We start from the raw sequence: 21,091 nt of genomic DNA, 5'->3' as shown, positions 1-21,091 counted from the left end.
GCCATCTGGGAGAGAGTTCCCCTGCCAAGCAGAATGGCACAAACAACTGATTTTTTGGCTTGATGGCAGTTTAAAAACCAGAAAACTCTAACAAATGTTTTGAGTCAAGCCAAACATGTGAACCTGGTGAAAGGAAAAAAAACAGAGGGAGAGGAATAATTTGTACAGAGTTTTTTTAAGTGGCTTTAATTTCTGTGAAAGAAAGTAGAAGAAAAAGATGATGTGATTGAAAAAAGCCCCAACAACTGTGATTTTGAGTTTAAAACCACATTTAAAGATTTTAATTTCTTTCTTTCCTGGAACCAGCTAGTAAAAGTGAGATAAATTTACAAAATTATTTTAGTAGTTGCTGAATCAGAGTTTTTGCTAGACACATTTTTAATTCACTATCTCAGCTCTAAAGGGCCATCTGTCTTGCAGCCGTTGAGGGGATGTAGGGCTGGACTGGGAAGTGGATGCATAGGTAATTATAGAGTTATATACAAACTACTCAGATCTCTGCATAATGGATCCCCTGAAAGAGCTGAAACTATTATAATGATTAGGCTGGTAGTGGAGGCTCGGAGGGGCTCTGCTTCTGCTGCTCCTCCATATGTTGCGTGCAGGATTGCTCGGAGCTTCACAGGACTCCCCTCTGTATTAGGGCTGATGCTGAAACATGTCAGAGGGAGGTAGAGAGGATTTTCTTCTAAACTGCATTTTGCACCTGCACTTCTGGAGCAATAAGGCTGCCAACGGTTTTGTACAGTTCTCTGAGCATCCCTCCGGCTTCCCCAGAGTGATAAATCTATGGCTGGGAACTTTCTGGTACTAACATAGCTCTTAAAGCACTTTGAATAATCAAAAAGACCTTCATACGTTGCAGGGCCCTTTTATTTCTCCCTCTCCCTCTTGTCTAATTTCAGTACTTGCCTTTGTGAAACTCTACCATTTATTCCCATGTCACAGTAAATAAAGGTACGAATGTATCCTGCTGGGTCAATTAACCCCAGTTCTGCGCTGTGTCACAGTCTGTACTGGCTGTGATTTCCAGAAAGGAATATTCTTTTGTCATTCTTTGCCCATGTGCAAAGCATGTTAAGACCGTAAGATAACTGTAACATTTTTCCACACAAACATAACTCTGCTTGTTGTAATTTCTGGAGTGCAGTTATGAACTGTAAAATGACATGAACCAAATACATGACTTGTATTCTAAAGTGGTAGAGAAGACAAAGGACTGACAGTTTTTGCGCTTTCATGTCACTGTGCTCCCTAATGATGGGCAAGCCCAGCCACAAAGTCTCTGAACTTCAGCTCTCAGGCAGTTCTTCAAAGGCCAGGAGAACTGGGAGGATGAGGTTTCCCAGGTTTCGTGTTATTCTATGCAGTAACATGATGCACTTCACTGCCATATCAAACTCCAAAAGAAACAGAAATAATAAGAATAAAAATAACAGGCATTGTCGACGTGCACTTCCTTGAGCTTTCATGTGAAATATTTAGATAAGCTTGCTCGGTAAAGTCAACCTAGACAGCTGCCTGATGTAAGAATAAACCTGTTAATGAAACAAATGTGCTGTGCAGCAGCATGTATAAATACTGACTATATTTTTAAGTGAATACCTGATAAGGAAATAAGCTATGACACAGATGAAAGGTAGAGACACCAAATGATGAACTGCAATTATTTTCAGAAGTGCTACAGGAATAAATCTGTACTAATCTATATACCAGTTCACATCAGCAATGCATGCTCCTAGGTTTCGCTTACAAAGGAGCGAATAATGAAGAACGTAGGTTACAGCAAATGTAAAGGAATGAAGACAAATGTGGAAGGAAAATTCCACCTCAGAGGTCCCTCTCATTCTGATGAAGTAGTGTATACATAGAAGTGTTTTAAATCAATGGAAGTATATTTTCCTTGCATGGGAGAGTTAGTGTTAAATAAACAACTGATATTTCAATCAGTGAAGGCAAGGGGGGTCTCCCAGGCTGCTTTTTGAGGAGGCCTATTCTTACCTCTCTGGCCTTTCTCCAGAACCCTAAATGCTGCAAGATGCAGAGGGAGAATTTTGCACCGGATCGGCTGATATTCCTAGGGCTGACCACTCTAGAGGTCTAGAGAATTACACTGCAAGAGTTATAGGTGCTGAAGGGATGGGTGGGGGACGAGGTGGAGGTGGGCAGGCAGAGGACAGAGAGAGCAGACCAAACCTGCTCCCTGTGCCAACGTCTGACTCCATCTGTTTACATGTGATACCAGATCTGTTCCCTGCTGAAAAACCCAGCAGTATACATTGGGGCTGGATTAACCATTTATGTCATATTAGCCAGAACACACAATAAGGAGTTCATCTTAGTGTATGGCTTTATGTCAGCTGCAGAATGACAGATCATACCCAATCCAGAGTATTATGTCTATTTATGTTAACCCCCTGTTAACCTTTCTGGAACAAATTTGAACTGGCAGAGTGTGTTTATACCAGAATAGTGCTTTTTTGTTTTATGGCTGCAAAGTTTTGACCTGATACTAGGATTCTTAAAGCTGGATTTATGGTTTTGCCCAACCCCAGCCATAATATGAACTGAAGAGCCTGTGTTATTAACAAACATGCTTTGCTTTCTGGGCAAGCTGGAGGTCTTGCTCAGTGTTACAAGATGAGAGAAAAATTGTGCCACCCAGAAACTATCATCCAGCTTGGTGGGAGTGTAAAGGTTTATGTTATATGCATTAGAAGAAATATTTTGATAGAAAACATACAGATTCTGCAGTAAAAGTACCCAGAAGGTGTTGCTCCTTGTGGGTTTGAAAACCCACACCGTTATGAGGATTGATGATAGCACAGGTTCCTAGTGACCCTGGTAATGGGCAATCAGTCTCCCTTCAAAACCACACACACGTGGGTCTCAAGTGTCTGTAGCTGATGGCACCTATCTGGCCAGGCGCTCCTCCTGGAGCTTCCCCTGGCTCCTGCGCTGCCTGGGGGCTGCTGGCCATGACCCAGTGGGGCATCCCCGAGGTGCAGGGCTTGTCATGCACAGTGGCCCGTGACTTAGGGGCTTCAGAAATAAGATGCAAAAAGTTCCCCAAATATAAAGATTTCACATGTTACTTTTTCAGATAAGTGTAAACATAACTGCTGTTCTTAAATGCGAACATTAAATCTACTCTGTAAAAACACAATTACTGCTGCCATGGCAGAAATCAGTCATCCCTTTTGAAGGAATGCCTTAAAAATGCAATCATAAAATCCTTGCATGTTATGGGTTTCATTAACATTGTACTCCCCTAGGATTCCCAATTGCACAATAACAGGATTTCTTTAAATTTTAAATACCACAGACAGGAACAGTTTCACTAAAACCAGATGTGAAACCCTCGCACAGGCCTTCTTACTGGTTCTAAGTACTGAAACTGGCTGGTAATTGATACCTATTAACATGTTTGTTGTTCAGATTACAGAAATGGAAACACTATACTATTTTTCCTGTGAAAGGATACGTTAATGAGGGACAATGACTTACATTGCTATAGCAGCTCCCTGCTCTTGATTAAATTAAAGGGCTGGTTTTATTTTTTGTTTTAAATTATGCTATTTCACACCGAAGGACAGTCAAGTGTGTGAAACATGAGAGTAATAAACAAGTAGGTTGAGCTTAAGGTTGAGAAGATAATAACATCCCATATGACAATAAACTAACTTCATGCTTATTTTTGGCAACCCTTGCCTCATGCATATCTCTATTCCATTCATATTAGAAAATCCACAAACTTTATTAATGTGCTTTTAAAGAAGAAATTCAATCCGGAGCGACTCTGTTTCTGATTATTGAGTCACTCAAAATCTCACGTTAGTTGAGCAATTTTCAAAAGTGTGTTTGAGGGTAAAAATAAAATGGAGACAGAACTGTGCAAACTTATGGTGTGACTGTGCTATGGATATTTTGAATCTAAGCCTTGACATTTCAACAACTAAAGAGAAGAACGGAAAGGCAGCTTTCACTTAGCAGAGCCCAGTAAAATCAGGCAGCATTCAGACGAAGTCAGGAGTTAGTACCCTGTCAAGCAGAAAGGAGCAATCTCGTTTTGCCACCAAAGAATGGGTTTCAGGTCCACAGATGGAATTCATGCAAATCCATTATTAACAACAAGCCAACACTGTTTTCCTAATTATTTTCAGTGAAATAGACCAAAAAATGCCAACACCTCAAAGGAGACAATCATATTGCATGCCTTCTAGGCATCCTCTGTCGATACTTATCTCCCTTTGCTGATATGTAACTGAGGTTTTCTATTTCTTTTGTCTTAGCAAAAACATTAACCTTGAAGGCAAGGGTAAAAGGAAAGGAAAGGAGAACTATAATATTTCCCCTGTACAAAAAAAGATACACAAAGGAAATTAGCATTTGGAGCTGAATTTTCAAGCTATTTTGCCCGTGTATGATTGTACATATCTCATATATATGCCCTAGTTGCATATGCATATTAGCAGTTTGAAGGCAGACATCACTACTTAACCAGCTGCAGTGTGTGTGCAGGTTTGGAAACCTGCAATTGTGAAGAAATTAATGAATACTGATACACACAAAATCTCTGTCTCTCGGACAAGGACATGTAGGCAGAAATTTTCACTTTAAAAGTTCTGAGTTCAGCATTGCTGTATCCTCCAGCCTATTTTTTGCTGTTGAATATGTTCTAGAGTTCTTGCACTGTGCAGCAAAAATCCATCTACACTGTACTGCACAAAAGCAAATGCTTCACATAAATGACTAGTTTACAATAGCATACAGAACAAAACAGAGCAAAGTGACCTCAGTCCCTCATATACAAGTGCCTCCTCCTTCTATAAAAGGCTATGGTTTTGGGTTTTTTTCTACAGGTAATTTCAGAGTATTTTATCAGTTACATGTCCTTGGTTGGTTATCTGTAAGCTCTTATGGAGATGAACATCTGTTCCTGGGGATATTTGTACAGAGGAAATATGGGATTTCAATATTTCATCCAGATACAAACTTGCAACGTGCTTACTGCCAATGGCATCAAGACTTTGCAGAAGATGGAGGTTCATATGCACAAGGATCCTGTCATTGAGGTGCCTGGTGGTCTGAAAAGCTTAGCACCCTTCTCAAAGATCACCAAGTAAAGTTAACAGGAAAGCTTATAGAACACATTTGGAAGTTTTAATTACCAATGCCAGTATTGAATTAAGCCATAATAAATAAGAATTAATATCCTCCTGACACAAATGGAATCAAAGATGAGATAAACCATTGTACCCTGTGAAAAGACAAGGATGGTATACTCAATCTCCAAACTAGTTTTGTTGCTTCTGTTACATAGGTTGAGTGGTAGAAACGATTAAGAGTTTTTCTGTAACATGTTTTAAGCATGGCTATTCAACACAATGAATCTTCAAGCAAGACTTTGTAGGTTCAGTCATGCAAACAAGACCTAGCTCTGCAGCGAAGGCTGCTACAGCCTAGTTGTTCTGTCATAAAGTCTGCCTTGGGCGTGCAGGTCCTTCCACATGGGCCGTGGGCAATGGAGGAGATGCCTTGGGGCTAGACTGCTCAGGGAAATGGTTCATGCTTCCTTTTCAGCCCCTGAGCACCTTGGTTTATGACAGAAGGCTAAGGAGGCTGAGAAACTCATGGGCAGGAGGCCTGAAGTACCCTGAGCTGTTTTAAGCATAAACCTCAGAGTAGCTTGGTTTCCGTTATGTATTTGTTATTAAAAATGTTAAGTTGATGGTTAAAAAAAGTCCTTTGAAACTTTTTCTCAGAAAGACCTAGTTCTAAGTGAAAGGATTAAGCTATATATATGTATATAGTCACCATAAATTAATAAAGTTAATGAGCACACAGAACACATGAATGAGGTTTGACTAGCTCTCTTGTTTTGATTATCCAGTCATAATGCATAAGTGACAGCAGAAAAGAAAGAAATAAAGAAAAAGTGACCAGATGAAACGTGTGGAATTTAATTCTGAGGCATTCCACCCTTTTTCCATGTGCATTCTATGGATTGAAAGTGGCAATGATTAATAATAAGCTTTTCACTTAGATAAGGCTGCAGAGATTTTAACATTTATTCTGAAGTAAGGAAAAGGATCGACAGAATTTTTTTGCCACTCTGAAGTCTGATTAGGTCCATCATACACGATTACCAAGTTGCCAAGAGCTCAGGATGCGTAGGGGCCCCTAAGCAGGACACCTGAGAGTCCCATTGTGTGCCAAGGATCAGAAATCAAAGATATCCCCCTTTCTTTCCTTTGCTAACTACTACTCAACATGTTTTTAAGCTTTCTTGCAGAGAGCAAATCTCACAGGAAACACCAATGTGATCATTCGTAAGGACAGCTAATAAGGCATTGTTTTTACATGTCAGTTAGTAATTTCCTATAGAAAACAACAGAAGCAGGAGGAATGTTTCAAATACATGAACAAGTTTTCAATTTAAGTAGTATTGATCTAATATGCTCAAGTGTTTCTCTTAGCTTTTGCCAACAGAAATAGAATCTAGGTTACAACTAAGAATGTATGTCAACCTATAACTGAGACAAATCACCTAATGATATTAATACTTGCCTGCTAGTATAGGTCATTTGTATATAGTAATTCATATGAATAATCTTAACCTGGTCATGTGCCAGTAAGCTATGGACCTGATAACAAATAGCAAACAATAAGCCCAAGTATCTTGACTGAACTCAAGGAGTCTCTTTGTGGCGACAAACGTTTGCATGATTTCTCCTGTATTAACAGAGCAAAGCCGAGGCAGCCAATGCTGCTAATGAATGTTGTGTTTCAGGATGTGGAAGAATAGCCACAAGACAGAGACCATTGAACTCATTTGATGTGTAACATACTCTAGAAGGGACATAGGTCTTCTGAGGTGAAATCTGAGTGCATGAAAGCACTGTGCTGTATTAATGCTTAACTGTAATCAGCTAGAGACATAGCACATGCTCCGTTTATGGGGACATTCCACTTTAAGTGTATGTTAAACTAATATTGACTTTTCCACTAAACCAAAATCTCTGTTATTTGTGCCCAGAAGACTGAAAAAACAATAGACGTGGGAAGCAGAAGAATTAATCTTCCTGACCTTTTCTTTTTTCATACCTTTGGGAGTCAGTCTTTTTTTGTGTGTCTAATAGGCAATGTGAGCTGTTCACTTGCAGTGATTCTTAGATTATGTGGAAGTCCTTTACTTTGTTATTTTTGTCTTTTCTTTTGCATTCCCCACAGAGTATTATTAATAATATTTTTAAAAAGTTATCTATTTACCTGTATCCATTCTCTGACAGAATCTTCCCCTGGGGTCCATCCATTCTCAGGGTAATTTAGCCGGGACCTTTCTGAAGACCAGATAGCGCTGTACTGGGAGGAGACAGTGATTTGATCAGAGTGAATTTCTCCTGACTCCATACCTAGTGGTTCCATGCACTGGAAATCTGAAGAAAAATAAATTACCACCGTTATTATGGTCAGCTTTTTGATTTAGACTTTGAATAATGGAACATTTTCCTGCTTTGAATATGAATATCTAAAGAATTTATTTTTATGTGACTTTGAATTCTTTAGCAACTTTAAGTGAGGCAATATGGGCTTATGGTGTCATTCTTAATACTGTCATTCAAGTTGCCATGGCAATTCCTGCAATAATAATGCTATACAAATATTTTTAGCCCAGCATTGTAGCCATTTCAATATAGGACAATAGAATTCTCATTTCTAGGGTGGCACAGGCACTTCTGTGGATTCATAATATAAAACAATGTACGTTCAACTCCTAATTATGTACAAAGGCAGGAAAGACAAACCAGATGACTGTATAAACTAATTTAATTTTAAAACTATTTACTCAAGTAGAAAACGTACAAAATGTTTTAAAAATATTATTAAAATTTTAGCCATTCTCTTTGGTTTCTGGACACTGGCAAAAAACAGATCAACAAAATTTGAATCCAGGCCAGAAGATTATTGACCTAAGGGAATTAACAACTCTTCTGTAATGTTGACGTCTCCATCCAATCTTTTTTTCGACACAAAAATTACCCAGACAATTCAGAATCAATTCAGCGACGGTATCCTAGTTGCTATAGTGAATTCAAACACTGGTAGGGCATGGAGACTAAATTCTTCTTTAACTCTTCAAAAATAAAGGCTCCAATCCCACCTGAAGCAACAGAGGCCAGTGGCTTTAGATGGATCCTCACACTCAGCTGCTCATGCACTCTGCTGTCAGAAGTTTATGAACCCCATCACAAAGGCAGGAGAAAACAAGTGCCTACAGTTCTTTTCAGTGACTTCATAATATATAAATATAATTCATTCCTTCATTGGCAGTTCAAGGTAAAATACCAGTGTGTGAAGTGGAGGCCCTGACGTTTGGGTACACACTCCTTTTTATCACATCTCTGAAGTGGATGTGTCTCTAATAGAGGGATGAGTGCTGAGCTGAAAGTTTCAAAATCCAGAGTTGGAAAAATGAGCTTTTAATAAAGAAAATTCTGATTTTTCAATGAAAATGAAAATATTCTGAAAAAATTGTTTAAATATTTTATGTGGGATCCAAATACTTCTTTTCAGAAATACTATCAGGGTACTTTATAAGAATAGTAGTTAGGATGTCCCATAACTGAATTATTAAACTTGTTGCCAAACTGCATTTCCCTTGTGGTGCCAGAAATGTACCACATTTCTGTGCTGTTTCAATGTATTAGGGGCCTTGGGTAAAGTACTGAAGCTGAATTATGTAAGGGCATGACTCAAAGTAAATTAACTTCTGCTTGGGATCAGGAGAGCCATAAGCCACTACAAAGAACACAAGACATGGTAAGTGGGAGTCATATTAAAACATCTAAAAAGTAGGTGTCTAGTTTGTTCTAGACATGTGTGCTTTCCTGTATTCCACTGAGAGCAACGAGTACCTCCTAGGGACACTTCACATCTTTGTGATAAGTAGGCTGAGTTGTCCTCTGGAGGTGACCCTCTCTCTATTGACAACACAAAGAGGTGTCTGAAATTGAGAGGAATCACTCCTCTGTCTAAGTCTGCATCATAGAAAATGTTTCCTCTTATTATCCAAAAGGGTTTTCACACGCACTAACTTCTCCTGTTCTGTTGTCCTGTGTTTAAGAGCTGAAGGCATCCCAGCATAGCAGATGTTGTTAATTCTGGCTCCAGTGCGGTGTTTCTTCTACAGCCCAGGGGGAATGACTGTGGAGGAGACGGACATGGGGGACCAAGTTGCCTGTGCTAGCTAATGAAGGGGTAGGAGCATCACCTATATAAGGAGAAGCCAAACTAGCTGGAGGTATAATCCGAGGGAGATGGACGGAGGATGCTTCACATCCACAGAAGCTGGATATTTCTTGTTCCCTTTTCCTGGCTACGCATGTACGAGAAAGCTACTAAAGAGGCAAGGGGCAGAGAAGAGGTGCAGAGTAATGGTGATAATTTCAGTTTACTAATTTTTCTTTTGTTCTTTCTTTGACTGAACAAGTACATCCAATCTGTGTGGATCTGCTCAAAACTCAGTAAGTTGGAGAAAGGAGATAGAGTTTGATTTAAAGTGTGTGTTTTATCATCAAGCAAAGCAAGGAAATCTGCAAGGATGTGGTTTAACATGGCCTGTTATTTTCCTGCGTCTCTCTCCATTTCATTCTCTGTCCAAAGGGTAAGCATGAAAATAGGGCAACTGGGAAAAAATATGATACAGAACAAAGCTTAGAGAGCTTATGAAATGGTTTAACAAGAGCACATATATTAAAAGGGTTCTTTTTATTGAAGAAATCAATCATCAAAGCTTATTCCATTTAATAAAAGGAGGCTTTGGATAGTGCATTCATTGTTCATCTTTCATTGTTTTAATGTAAGTGTTCAATGGCTCTGCATTCCTGTGTTTCCTTGGTCAGCACGGTTTTTCACAATAATTATCCTGACTTCCTGGCAATACGGCGGAATAAAACTGAGGAGAATTCTACTTCTTGCACTGCTTTTCAAAGGGCTGCTGTTTTTTAAAAGGAAAAAAAAAGAAAAAAAAAAAGAAAACCAGAAGCAACCCTTCCCCACCATCTTATTTATTTAAGGTCTCTTTAAAGTTTTATGCAACACCTGGAGTGCAAGAAGACATAGTAGAGAATATTTTCCAAGAAACTCTGTGGGATAAATAAATACTGACCTTCTGATACACTGCTCTGTGACACGCTGTAGTTTGCTGAAAATCCTTCTTTTGCTATTGCACTGTCGGTGTAAAATACCATTGAAAGAATCCCTGTTGAAGACCGGACACGTCCTGGGTTGTTCTGCCCACAATAACGCCCTATGTGCGGGCCAACTGCAAAGAGGCAGGATATAATAGTAAACTACCAGTTCTGGTACAACAATAGATGCTACTGCAATAACCTCCTAAAGAGAACCCCTTAGCAGGAAATAGTGAACCTCTGCAGGAGTTCAAAATCACAATCTCATCGATAACTTAGTGGTGAACAATAAATTGCTTATCCTGCCTTAGTAATTGTTTAGTCTACCTTTCTAAAATGTTCCAGATAGCACTCCATAAACCTCTGAAAATATAAAGAACCAGGATTTCAAAAAGGGTCCTTTCAAGTGTACAGAAAGGGCAACGATGCACAAAATTACATTTTCCAAAGTGTGATTGAAGCACCTATTTATGACAAGGACATCTGAATGGCCTGATTTGCCCACCCATTCTAAAAGATGCTCTGGGAATAGGGGTTCAAACAGTACTTTCTAGGTTTTATGCTCAATTCTGCAGATAATCTGTTAATTTTATAGTGAATTTAGAAAACACTTTTGCACTCATATTGAGGATATAACTAATAACTCCTTATCCCCTCCTGTTTAGGCTTTCAGCACACCCGTATAGATCTTTTGCCCATATGCTCAATATTAAGGAATACTGTAAATAATTCAAGAGAAAAATCTCAATCCTTTCAAAAGAGCAAGGGTTTCTTCAGTATATCTCCATGTTTCAGCACACACGCATATATACACACATGCATGATCTCTCTCTGCTAACAATGTAAGAAACTGTTCCTGATATTTTTCTGGATTGCCTGTGCAATGAGGTAATCTTTTTCCTTAATTAAGCTACTCAATTCACAAGTGAGATATGTGGCCTTCAAGCACTTGAGCATTCCCTACAGATAGGTCCCTAGGCTGTTGAATAGTGGTACATCTGTGCTTGCAAACAATAAGAAAAGATAATGATAAAACCCAATCATGGAGTCAATCATGAAAATAATCATGAGACGTCATTCTAATGCTTACACCACTGGCTTTCCAGGCTTAAATTAACACCTTGTCTTTTCCCTAGGAAGTCCATTTCACTTTCATTTTAAAATGTAAAATATTTATATTTCCTAATTATTCTCCATTCAAATAAAATACTCAGCTAACATAATTTTGTAGTAATTTACTGGCATTTTCCAACAAGTAAAACAGTTCCAGCTTGGAATAACTTTATTATGTAAGCCACACATTTCTGTAAATCCCTAGAGTTGCCAGAAAGAAGGAACTCAGATGTTATAGCTCTCGCTGCCAGCATTTGCTTTTCTATCCATATTCTGGCCCTAGTTAGTCTTCAGTTGCCTTGGCAATCCCGTGGCATTTAGAATACCTGCCAGTTCAGCCCTTTTTCATGAGGGTTGTTCAGTGCACTATTGGTAGAATGAAACACACTACAGAGGATATGACTCGAGTTCTCCCTTGTCCTAGAAATCATTGAAGATTTACAGTTTTATTATTTACAGTAAGTTGTTTTAGACTGTTACCATCAGTGGCTTCTTAAAAACACAAAATACTGCCCCCACTCCAATTGCTGCATTTTTCTTTTTTCCTTTGCCTTTTCTATGTGCAAACAGCTCTGATCTTGCTCATTCCCGTGATAGCTTTCAACATTATAGCTGCCGATGTTGCTCTGAACTGCAAGAAAATAAGGAGGATAAGGCCACCGTGTTATGGCACTCTGAGCCTCCCTCCTCCCATTTCCTGTAGGGAAGCCTCTTTGAAATGACAAACAGAAGAGAACTTTGTTTAAAGCAGACAGGCTTTAAGATCCCCCATGACTCACTGGTTTATAATTTTTAAGACATATTTAGTGATTCTGCATTTCAGTCTTCTGAAGATTGGCCCTGCTATCACAGTACTATTCCATTTGCTAGCTATGTAAATGCAAAAGCAAAAAACTTCTAGAATATGACACAAAGTGGTATTGAATTTTTTTTGCACATGTAAACCTTAGCCTACTGAGCTAATACAATATTGATCTGAGCAGAAATAGATGAAATAGAGATTCTCATTCTTCTTACACAAAGTTCTTTTTTCCATTCATGTCTTGAAAACAGTTGAATGACAATAAATTATCAAATGTTTTGGATATCACCACATCAAATAAATGCTATGTGGGGAACACCATCTGAGCAATCACTCAGGAGATGATACTGCTGTCTGCTTAGGCAGATTATGCCACTGTTTTTTTTAATACATCTTACACAGTTCCAAATAGGAAATTTAGGGCAGCAGGTGCTGAAAAGTCATTGGGCCAGAAAGCTTTCTGCAGCCTCTACCTGTAAACCATCATCTTGCTTTGTCAGGATAAGCCAGGAAGGCTTCCTCCAAATGAGAGTCACTTGGAGATGTCCTCATCCAAGGATGCTTCTAAGTTACCCTCAGAACAATGACATTTTGGTTAGCCAGCTACTTCATTTGACTGCCTATGTTGTAGCTACTGTGGGACCTTGGCACCTCTTTCCACTAGCACAGTATGATATAGTTGAAAACTGAGTAACTTTCAGATTAAAAGATGGAGGGGCAACAAAGAAACCTGTTTTGCAAGTTTTTCTCAAAATGCAGAGCCTAGTTCTAGAACTTGAATGAATCCTTAATTATTTTTAGTATGTATGTTTGATGGTTTACAGATCCGAGTGTGGAACATATAGAATATGGTTGGTGGTTTAAGACTAAACAGAAACCTTATCCTTACTAATTCTTCTTTTCCTTTCTACTGTACAAAAAGTATACATCCCAGGAAATTTTGAGACTTTTTGAAATACACATTTGCCTATCCAGCTGCAATCTTTGCTTTTAGAATTCAGTTAAAAAAACCCAAACCAACAAAATAGAAGCAAGGAAAAATGGTATATGAGACTTCTAAAATATTAAAAGGAATGTTATGTTAACTAGCCATTTTATTGATTTTTAAAGCTGGTCTTTAAAAGTATGCTGGTGTGCTGTGAACAGCGTTTTCACAGCAGTATAACTGTTATTGACAAAACATTTGAACACAGAGAAAGAGAAAAAGAACTGAAAAATGAATCCCATCCTCACAGTCCAGTAGTCACCTACACCAAGCTTGTGTCTACTCTTGTATCTTAATAGCTTCTCACAAGAATGCAGAAAGCAACCACGATGGAGGAGAAACACACTTAGATTGATAGCAACCTTTATTTGCACTGATGTTAACGGCTGAAGTAAAGCATTCTGTTTTACTCTGTAATTCAGTGGAAGCTCTTGTGGTATTGACAGAAGCAGCAATGCTTAGCCTGTGGTTCCCAAACCATATGTAAACTTCTTTAAATTACTTTTGAGCCCTAGTAGACAGTCTATAGAGCTTCAAAGAGAGCTGCATGATGAATATGTGCAATTCATCACTTAAGCTAGTCCTCATTTTGAGTGGGTTATTTTTCTTCAAAGTCATTAATGGACTGCTCTCAGCTGAGGCTGGCTGAGGTATATTTGTGCCTTAGGTAAAGATATTTTTGGTGTCTAGTTTATTCATGCAAAATCACATATTCCTATTCTGTGATCTACTCACTCTCCTGCTCTAACTCCACCTGTTATCTCCATCAAACCATAGTCCCTTTTCTGTACAATATTTGCAACATGCACCTGTAGTTCCCAAATATTCTCCAATAGGGTTTGTTTCAGTTATTGCTTTGTTCAAGAGAAGAGAATGCAGGGTGCCCTTGACATGCTGTTATGCAGAAAAAAATGCCAGGTCTGAGGCGTTCCTGAATGCCTACCATTCCCCTCCTGAACCAGCAAAACACTTAAACCAGTGTTTAACTTCAGACCTGAATGTGTCCTTGGTGAATTCCTTTTAAAGTCAATGTAACTGCTCACATGCTTTAAAGATAAGCGCATGTTTTGCAGAATCAAGACACAAGTACTCAGCACTTGCCAGATTCAATCCACTAAAAGGACAACCAGGTAGGCTGAGGACTCCACGACTGTGACAGAACATTTCAGGATTAACATCTTTGTGAATGACTGCTATAGTTGCTGTCAAATTGTCTAACAGAAAATTGTTTTTGATCAGAAAAATGGCAATTACATAGAAGCAAAACGTAAATGGAAACATACTGATTTTGACATATCCTTTTAAACACTGTTGTGAAAATCTGTTTAAGAGAACGTTTTGCTCCCCCCCCCCCCCCTTCCTTTTTTGGGGAAGGAAAGAAGGAAAAAAATTACAAACGTAGAAACCAGCAAATTCTTTTCCTGCCCATCTCTATTCACTGTTGCTGATCAAATTCTACAGTGAAAACATTTTCCACTTATGTTGGGCTTCATCTGCTCTAACTTGGGTATCTAAAGTTTATGTGTGAGTTAGTGATTCATAGCTCCCAGTACAGTCAAAGAGAGAAGAACCTCCAGAGCTCCGTTAACTGCACCCTAAAGCAGATGTCTGAGACAGATCAGAGTGGGGTGCTGTTCTCTGCTGAGAATAGAGGGACTGACAGTGCCTGGCTCAAACACTGACGCCTGGTTTACAGAGTTGGGTGAGAGCAACATGTTCAAAGGGCTCTCCAACTAAATCTGCCCTGGTTGCAGCCACAGCTATTTTCCATCAAACTATTCTCTGTGTCCTATTAAAATACTGCCATCATCCCGGCAAACCACAGCTGTGTTGCTGTGAAGCAGGGCATTTGAACTGAGGGATATACATTTTTTCCAAGCATTTAAAAAAATCATTCTACTTCATGTTTATATCAGTGTAGTGCAATGGTGGCTTTAACCTCCAGCACAACTGGGCATATGAGCAGCAACGCAGTATAACGAAACAAAATATCTTCCTACATCACTAAACAGAGCAGGTCAGGGACCACCCTCTGGACCTGCAGCCAGTAGCCAGGGATGTTCTTGGGACCAGACTAACAGTGTGCCACATCTCACTCCCAAAGCGCTCTTCCATCTGAACGTGCCTGTGTCCAAAGTGCCTGTTGGGAATGACCCCTGGCTTTCACTGTCCTCCAAACTGTCCTTAGGAATTGCTTGGGAAAGTGTAAACTGTTGTAGGCTAAAATTGTGCATGGGAGTATGCCAGCAATTAAGAAGTACATACAACCATGACTTGTCCCTATTTTATTTAATAGTGTAGATGTAGCTTCAGAATATTTTTCCATGGATCAATGGGAAATGGACAAATTGCTGAAAGATACCCTGGGTGAGCCTCTCTTCATCAAAGGCAACCATACTGTCTAATATTTTCAGGTATTTACTACTTCCATGTGGATGCAAATTAGATTTATTTTGCCTTCCATTCTCCTTTCCCCTCTCTCCTCCCCCGATTATCTGATATTCTCTTTTTGATATCTAGAAATTTTTAATTTCTGTCTTGAGTTTATGGCTGGGTCATATCAGTGGTTTCCTGTGTCAGCTTCGCTTTTCGGCTGAAATAGTTCTCCCTCTCAGGGAGAAGAATTCCCATTCATTCTGTGATGCATTTATAGAGAAGCAACAACATTCTGTCTGCCTTTGTAGTGTTTAGTTAAACAAGAGAGCCTGACTGCCAGTGAAGGATTGTCCTACACGAAATGACAGAGCAAACATTTCCCTACAACTGCCACAACCTCCAACAGTTTGTGGGGAGGGACTAAGGGAACATTTCTTTCTAGTCTGCAAATTCAGTTGAATATTCACAAACATGTAAACACTCTTATTGGATGTCAACATCATTTTGGGTTTAGACAGTTTGTGGGGGAATTAGAAGGCTGATAATGCCTGTTGTTAATTGCTCTTCAGTATGGCTCAGTCACTATCTTGAACCAGGAAATTATGGCTTTGAAACCCTCTGACACTAAAAAGAATGCATGTCTTTTTGGTAGTATTACACATAAATTGATTGATTGGATCATCTTTTCACATGTCAGATTAAATGGAAGTTCTACAGGAATTCAGCTTGGACAGATTTGGCCTATATACAAATAAACCTATTATTAAATGCTCCAGACATCATGATTGTAGTGTTACAATACTGTTTTCCTAACTGAGGCATTAAATACTAAATAGTCTTTCAGCTACTGTTATGGCTCTTTCTTTGCTATTTATTGGAATGGATTGAAAAGAGCCATGATAAACCCATTAAGCATAAAACAAAAAGAAAACCAAATATAAGTTAAAAAGCACATACCTATTTACTGCAGCATCAGTAAAAGATTTAATTAAAATTATATTGGGGATTTATGTAGGAAAACAGGCAAGTTTAACTGCGTTATTAAAATATGTTCCTTAAGTTATATGTTTTCATTTAAATGAAATATTAATGTAGGATTACCAGTTCGTAGAAACAGCCACTGCTGTTCATAAAAGCAAAGAAAATATCTATTAATATGGGTTATCATACCAGTGGAAAACTGAAATAGTTGTAATTAGTGCCCAATACAAACAACGTAAATCTTCAGTTGTTGAAATTTGTTACCAGTTACAAAATTAAGAAGAAAAAGGACAGCTTCAAGATGCTTCTCTTTATCAGCTTATGCCATAAATAGAAACAAATGAAAAAGGCATCACAAACAATCAGGTTTACATAGAATCATAGAATCATAGAATGGTTAGGGTTGGAAAGGACCTTAGGATCATCAAGTTCTAGCCCCCTGCCATGGGCAGGGACGCCTCACAATAGACCATGTCACCCAAGACTCTGTCCAGCCTGGCCTTGAACACTGCTAGGGATGGAGCATTTACCACTTCTCTGGGGAGCCTGTTCCAGTGCCTCACCACCCTCACAGTAAAGAACTTCTTCCTCATATGTAACCTGAACTTCCCCTGTTTAAGTTTAAACCCATTACCCCTTGTCCTAATACTACAGTTCCAGATGAAGAGTGTCTCTCTGGCATTCTTGTAGGTCCCCTTCAGATATTGGGTACATAGCTGTTTGCACAATTCGTATTGGTGTTTGGTCACACTAAAGGTTAGGCATTCAGCTGGCATAGTCCCTTTTAGGCTGGAGCTGCAGCCGATGGAGCTGGGGTTCTTGGAGAACTGGTACCTGGCTGCCCTACCTAGAGGGGACTTGGATCTTGTGGACCCATTGCTGTGTAAGAAAAAAATAGAGAAACCATTCAGCTATTTTGTTCATCAGTCTCAGTGTAAAACAGGGATATGAGATTGGGCAGAAGGTGAAACGAGGGCTCACTGGCTCTATTGTCTTAGCTAATATGTAGCTACGCACTTAGTGCATTTGCACAAGGTCAAGTGTGGTCAACAACCAAGTGGAAAATTACTGATGTAGCAGAGAAGTAAGTTCCAGAAGGGTACCCAACACACTCACCCTGACACATGTCCCCAGCTAATCAAAGATTAGAAATTAATCTATTTAAGATAAAACCTTTGGATTTGCTTATACTGCTGGAAGAGAGAGCACGATGAGGGAGGAACCCTGCAGTGCCCAATCACTGAAACCACCAGAATGGATAACTCAGTGGCTGTTTACTGACCTGGGTAATCATTTAGTCACTATGATTTCAATTGTATGGACACCACGTTTTCTCTGGCAAAGCAAATCTCTGCTTTGACAGCTGGTCTGTAACCCGGATCCTCCACAGCTTGGAGGTTAGTACCTGAAGTCCAGTTTGTGCAAGTTGGAAATTTCTGGACAATACTTATGTATTAGCTGTGAAAGGTTAGGGACCCATTATAAGGCTCCATATTTAGTTTATTTTAGTGTAGGAAGTCCATCACATATTCCCTCTAAAAACAGATGTTTCCCTCAAGCTAACAGTTCAAAATTGAACATATTTCATTAAAAAAAATTATTCACACTGTGATATGCTTTACTGAATGAATTTACAGAACATTTTCGCTATTTCTCTTTAATTCAACTTGTTTCACATAAATCAAGCAAGGACCTCTCTACAATGACATTTGAAAAAATGAGCACATGCCTTCTGCAGCCCACTACAGCATAATGATTATGTATATCACAGTCCATTTTTCTCTTACCATCAGGGAAGCCATCCCAGATTTCCAATCGGTCATAGCGACAGAATGCTCCCCCTGGAGTATTTGAATCAGGTTCTAGCTCAAAGCTTTCAAATTCCAGTATAATCTCTGACATCTTTGGTGCAAAGATAATATAAGTGCATTCAAGGCTATTGGGATATTTTTCAGGGAATCCAGGGGACTTTATCACTCCACTTGATGAAGTAAAGTTTCTGGAACATTCAGGTCCTGTAAGAGAAAGAGCAAAATCACCTGGGTTAACACTATGCTACTAAGCAAAGTAGTTATCTGGAGAACAAGTTAGGTCATATTGTCTCTCAGCAGCAAAGGTGGCTTTTCAATGAAACACCTCAGTTTAATCGCTGCATTAATCATTCAGCCAGCTTGTTCCTATTATTGATAGGCAGGTTTTAAAGCACAATTCACATATACTGTCTGATCTCCAATTTTCAATTTGTATGGAACAATATGAAAACTTGTACCAGCTCTAGAAAAAATTATGACAAATACAAAGTCATGTGGGAACAATGAAAGTGTAAGCTGCAGAAATCTCGACAGAGCCCTAGAGAAATAATTATAGCCCCTTCAAGCTCGAATCTTTAAATCTTACAGCTGACAGGCTTTTATTGGTGGAACAGAATTTTTTACAAAAGCGGGTGAGTGAATTCAGTAGAGGGAGTAGTGGTTTCAGATTCCTGGAGCACTGACTCAGTAACTCTGCCAGATGTGACCTATGCCTCCTTGACAAACTAAATGTGAAAGGTAATTCGTACATGTACCAAGGGTGAGTGACTCATTCTGAGTGGTGTTGACACAGGTGCACCAGTAAAATGTTGCTGTTAGTGCAGGCATGATAAACTGTGTAATCACACAGCCAGTGTTGCTAGAAGTCACCTAATGTCAATGTTGACATACCAGCTTTCCCCAATGTCCCCACCATCACATAATGGGATGCTCCAAACAATGCTCTTGGAGGAGCAGGAAAGTGGCAGTAAAGATGCAAGGGTATAAAAGGCCAGATCACTGGATTTGCCTTTGAGAATACAGGGGACTAGAACTGGAGTCCCTCTCTTGTTGACAGATTGCATATCTTTTCTAAGTCCCTCAGGAATCCTCTCTGTGGATCCCACATCTGCAGGTGTGCTCAGAAGTCGAGCTGCAGGCACTGCCCACACGTCCCACAAGGTCAGCGCAGGTACCCCTTCTGACTTTTGACACTTCAAATTTAATGGATTTAAGTGATTTACAGAATTTGGGACATTGATGGATAGCAGTTGGCCTGGGGAGTTTGAGTAGGATGATTCAGATGAAGGTCTTCAGACATGAAGTAGAGGAAGGACACAGTCAACACAGTTTGGTTGCAACAGGCAGGTCTGTGCTGAAGAATGAGTGAGTATGAGGTTTCAATTTGGATAAGGATGCCCAGCATCCCTAGAGACTGTAGTCAGGAGCCTTAGAGAATTTCCAGTGCTTAACACAGATCATTGAAGGAAAACAGTCTGGCTTGTTGCATATATGAATACTCTTATTTCACCATAGAAAATGTTTTCCTTGTGAATGTGCCAAACGTATTACCCCCCACAGATTTGGCCACCTCCCAGCTAAATTCAGCATGCAAGAGAGAGGTCTGAATGAATTTAAGCAGTTCAGGTATTTTTGTCCTTCTACAGCCACTGATAGGAAATGCTTGAGCTATCACATCAATATTCAGAACACTTCATGGCATATTTTGGAAGATGTGGATATTAATGCCCATGTAACCTGACCCATTCCAGTTTGGGAAATTACATTTTGCCTAAAATTAAATCGCCCCTTTACACATTAGTCAGATATTTCTCTTCTCTGCCTGTCATTCCCTTGTCTCCTTGTCATGTATGGGAGGGTTATATTCTGGTTCTTGCTCCTCACTCCCACCAGTAGCTGCTGTTCCAGGATAAAATAGCTTTGCTATGCCATTCATAGCATAAAGTGCTCTGTACTCCTTTTGGAATCCAATAAAATATGCAATATAAAATGTAAGCCAGTATCATGATTGCGTTATTAAATACAGCCAGATCCTGGCCCTGTGAGCGCACGATCTTTAGGCTCCTTACACTCACACATGGTATCTCAATACCAGCTTGCTTTATTTTAAACGTGTTCATGTCAATCTGGTGCAAGAAACAAAAACTGTTTTCAGAAGAGCTGCCTCACTAAAATGCTCTCCATCAATTTCGACCCTTTACTGACACTGTGAAGAAGCTCCAGGAATTAAATCAACACTGAGGCTACGAGGAACGGCATGGGGCGATCATCATGGAAAACTGGTAGAAAAGGTTCTAGCAGAGACCCAACAGAATAGATACTTCCGAAGTGAAGAAACTACATGTTTGCATGTGTATGAAATAAAGGAAGAGATAAGAGCTGAAGGAAAGAGAGAGAGATGCGATAGAACAAAGAAAGAGATGACATTTGGGGTAATTTCATTTGTCCTCTGTAGGTGTCACTGAGCCAGAAAATAATTTGCTTTCTTGGTTGACACTGTCTTTTCTTTCAGTTCACACCCTAAATTTAGTTGACTAAAGTTTATAATGTTAAATGTGAACCATGTAGATCCTCTTCCAGTGAACAGGCCACATCATAAGATAGGCTGGCTGCTGAAGCCAAAATGATGAACATTTCAGATGGGCTAAGCTTTGGGCAATATGGGTTTCATATTTTATTCTGGAATTTAACTTCTTCGGTGTCTTTCTGGCTAAGGAGCTGGATGAGAAGTAAAGGCAGCTCCTACTCTTAAAGCCCATACTTAACTTATTACAGTCACTACATGTGCTGGTCCCTCCTTACCATTTCCATGGCATGAGATATTTTAGGC

The 21,091-nt window shown here is 39.4% G+C and overlaps 1 protein-coding gene across 4 annotated transcripts in view; it reads right to left on the bottom strand.

Moving 5' to 3' along the window:
• NRP1 (neuropilin 1) overlaps window positions 1-21,091 on the bottom strand; it is a 114,425-nt gene that overhangs the window by 44,152 nt on the left and 49,182 nt on the right. For all 4 annotated transcript variants that reach the window (XM_030479126.1, XM_030487747.1, XM_030496211.1 and 1 more), the window contains exons 5-7: window positions 18,238-18,465; window positions 10,172-10,327; window positions 7,273-7,439 (exon numbers count right to left, since the gene is read on the bottom strand). In XM_030479126.1, the coding sequence (XP_030334986.1) occupies window positions 7,273-7,439; window positions 10,172-10,327; window positions 18,238-18,465 (551 nt within the window). The remainder of the gene's footprint in view (window positions 1-7,272; window positions 7,440-10,171; window positions 10,328-18,237; window positions 18,466-21,091) is intronic.

Source organism: Strigops habroptila, chromosome 1 (genome assembly GCF_004027225.2).
Source record: "Strigops habroptila isolate Jane chromosome 1, bStrHab1.2.pri, whole genome shotgun sequence".
Classification (NCBI taxonomy): domain Eukaryota; kingdom Metazoa; phylum Chordata; class Aves; order Psittaciformes; family Psittacidae; genus Strigops; species Strigops habroptila.
The sequence above is the reverse complement of the archived record's forward strand: the minus strand, read 5'-3'. Positions and strand labels throughout refer to the sequence as shown.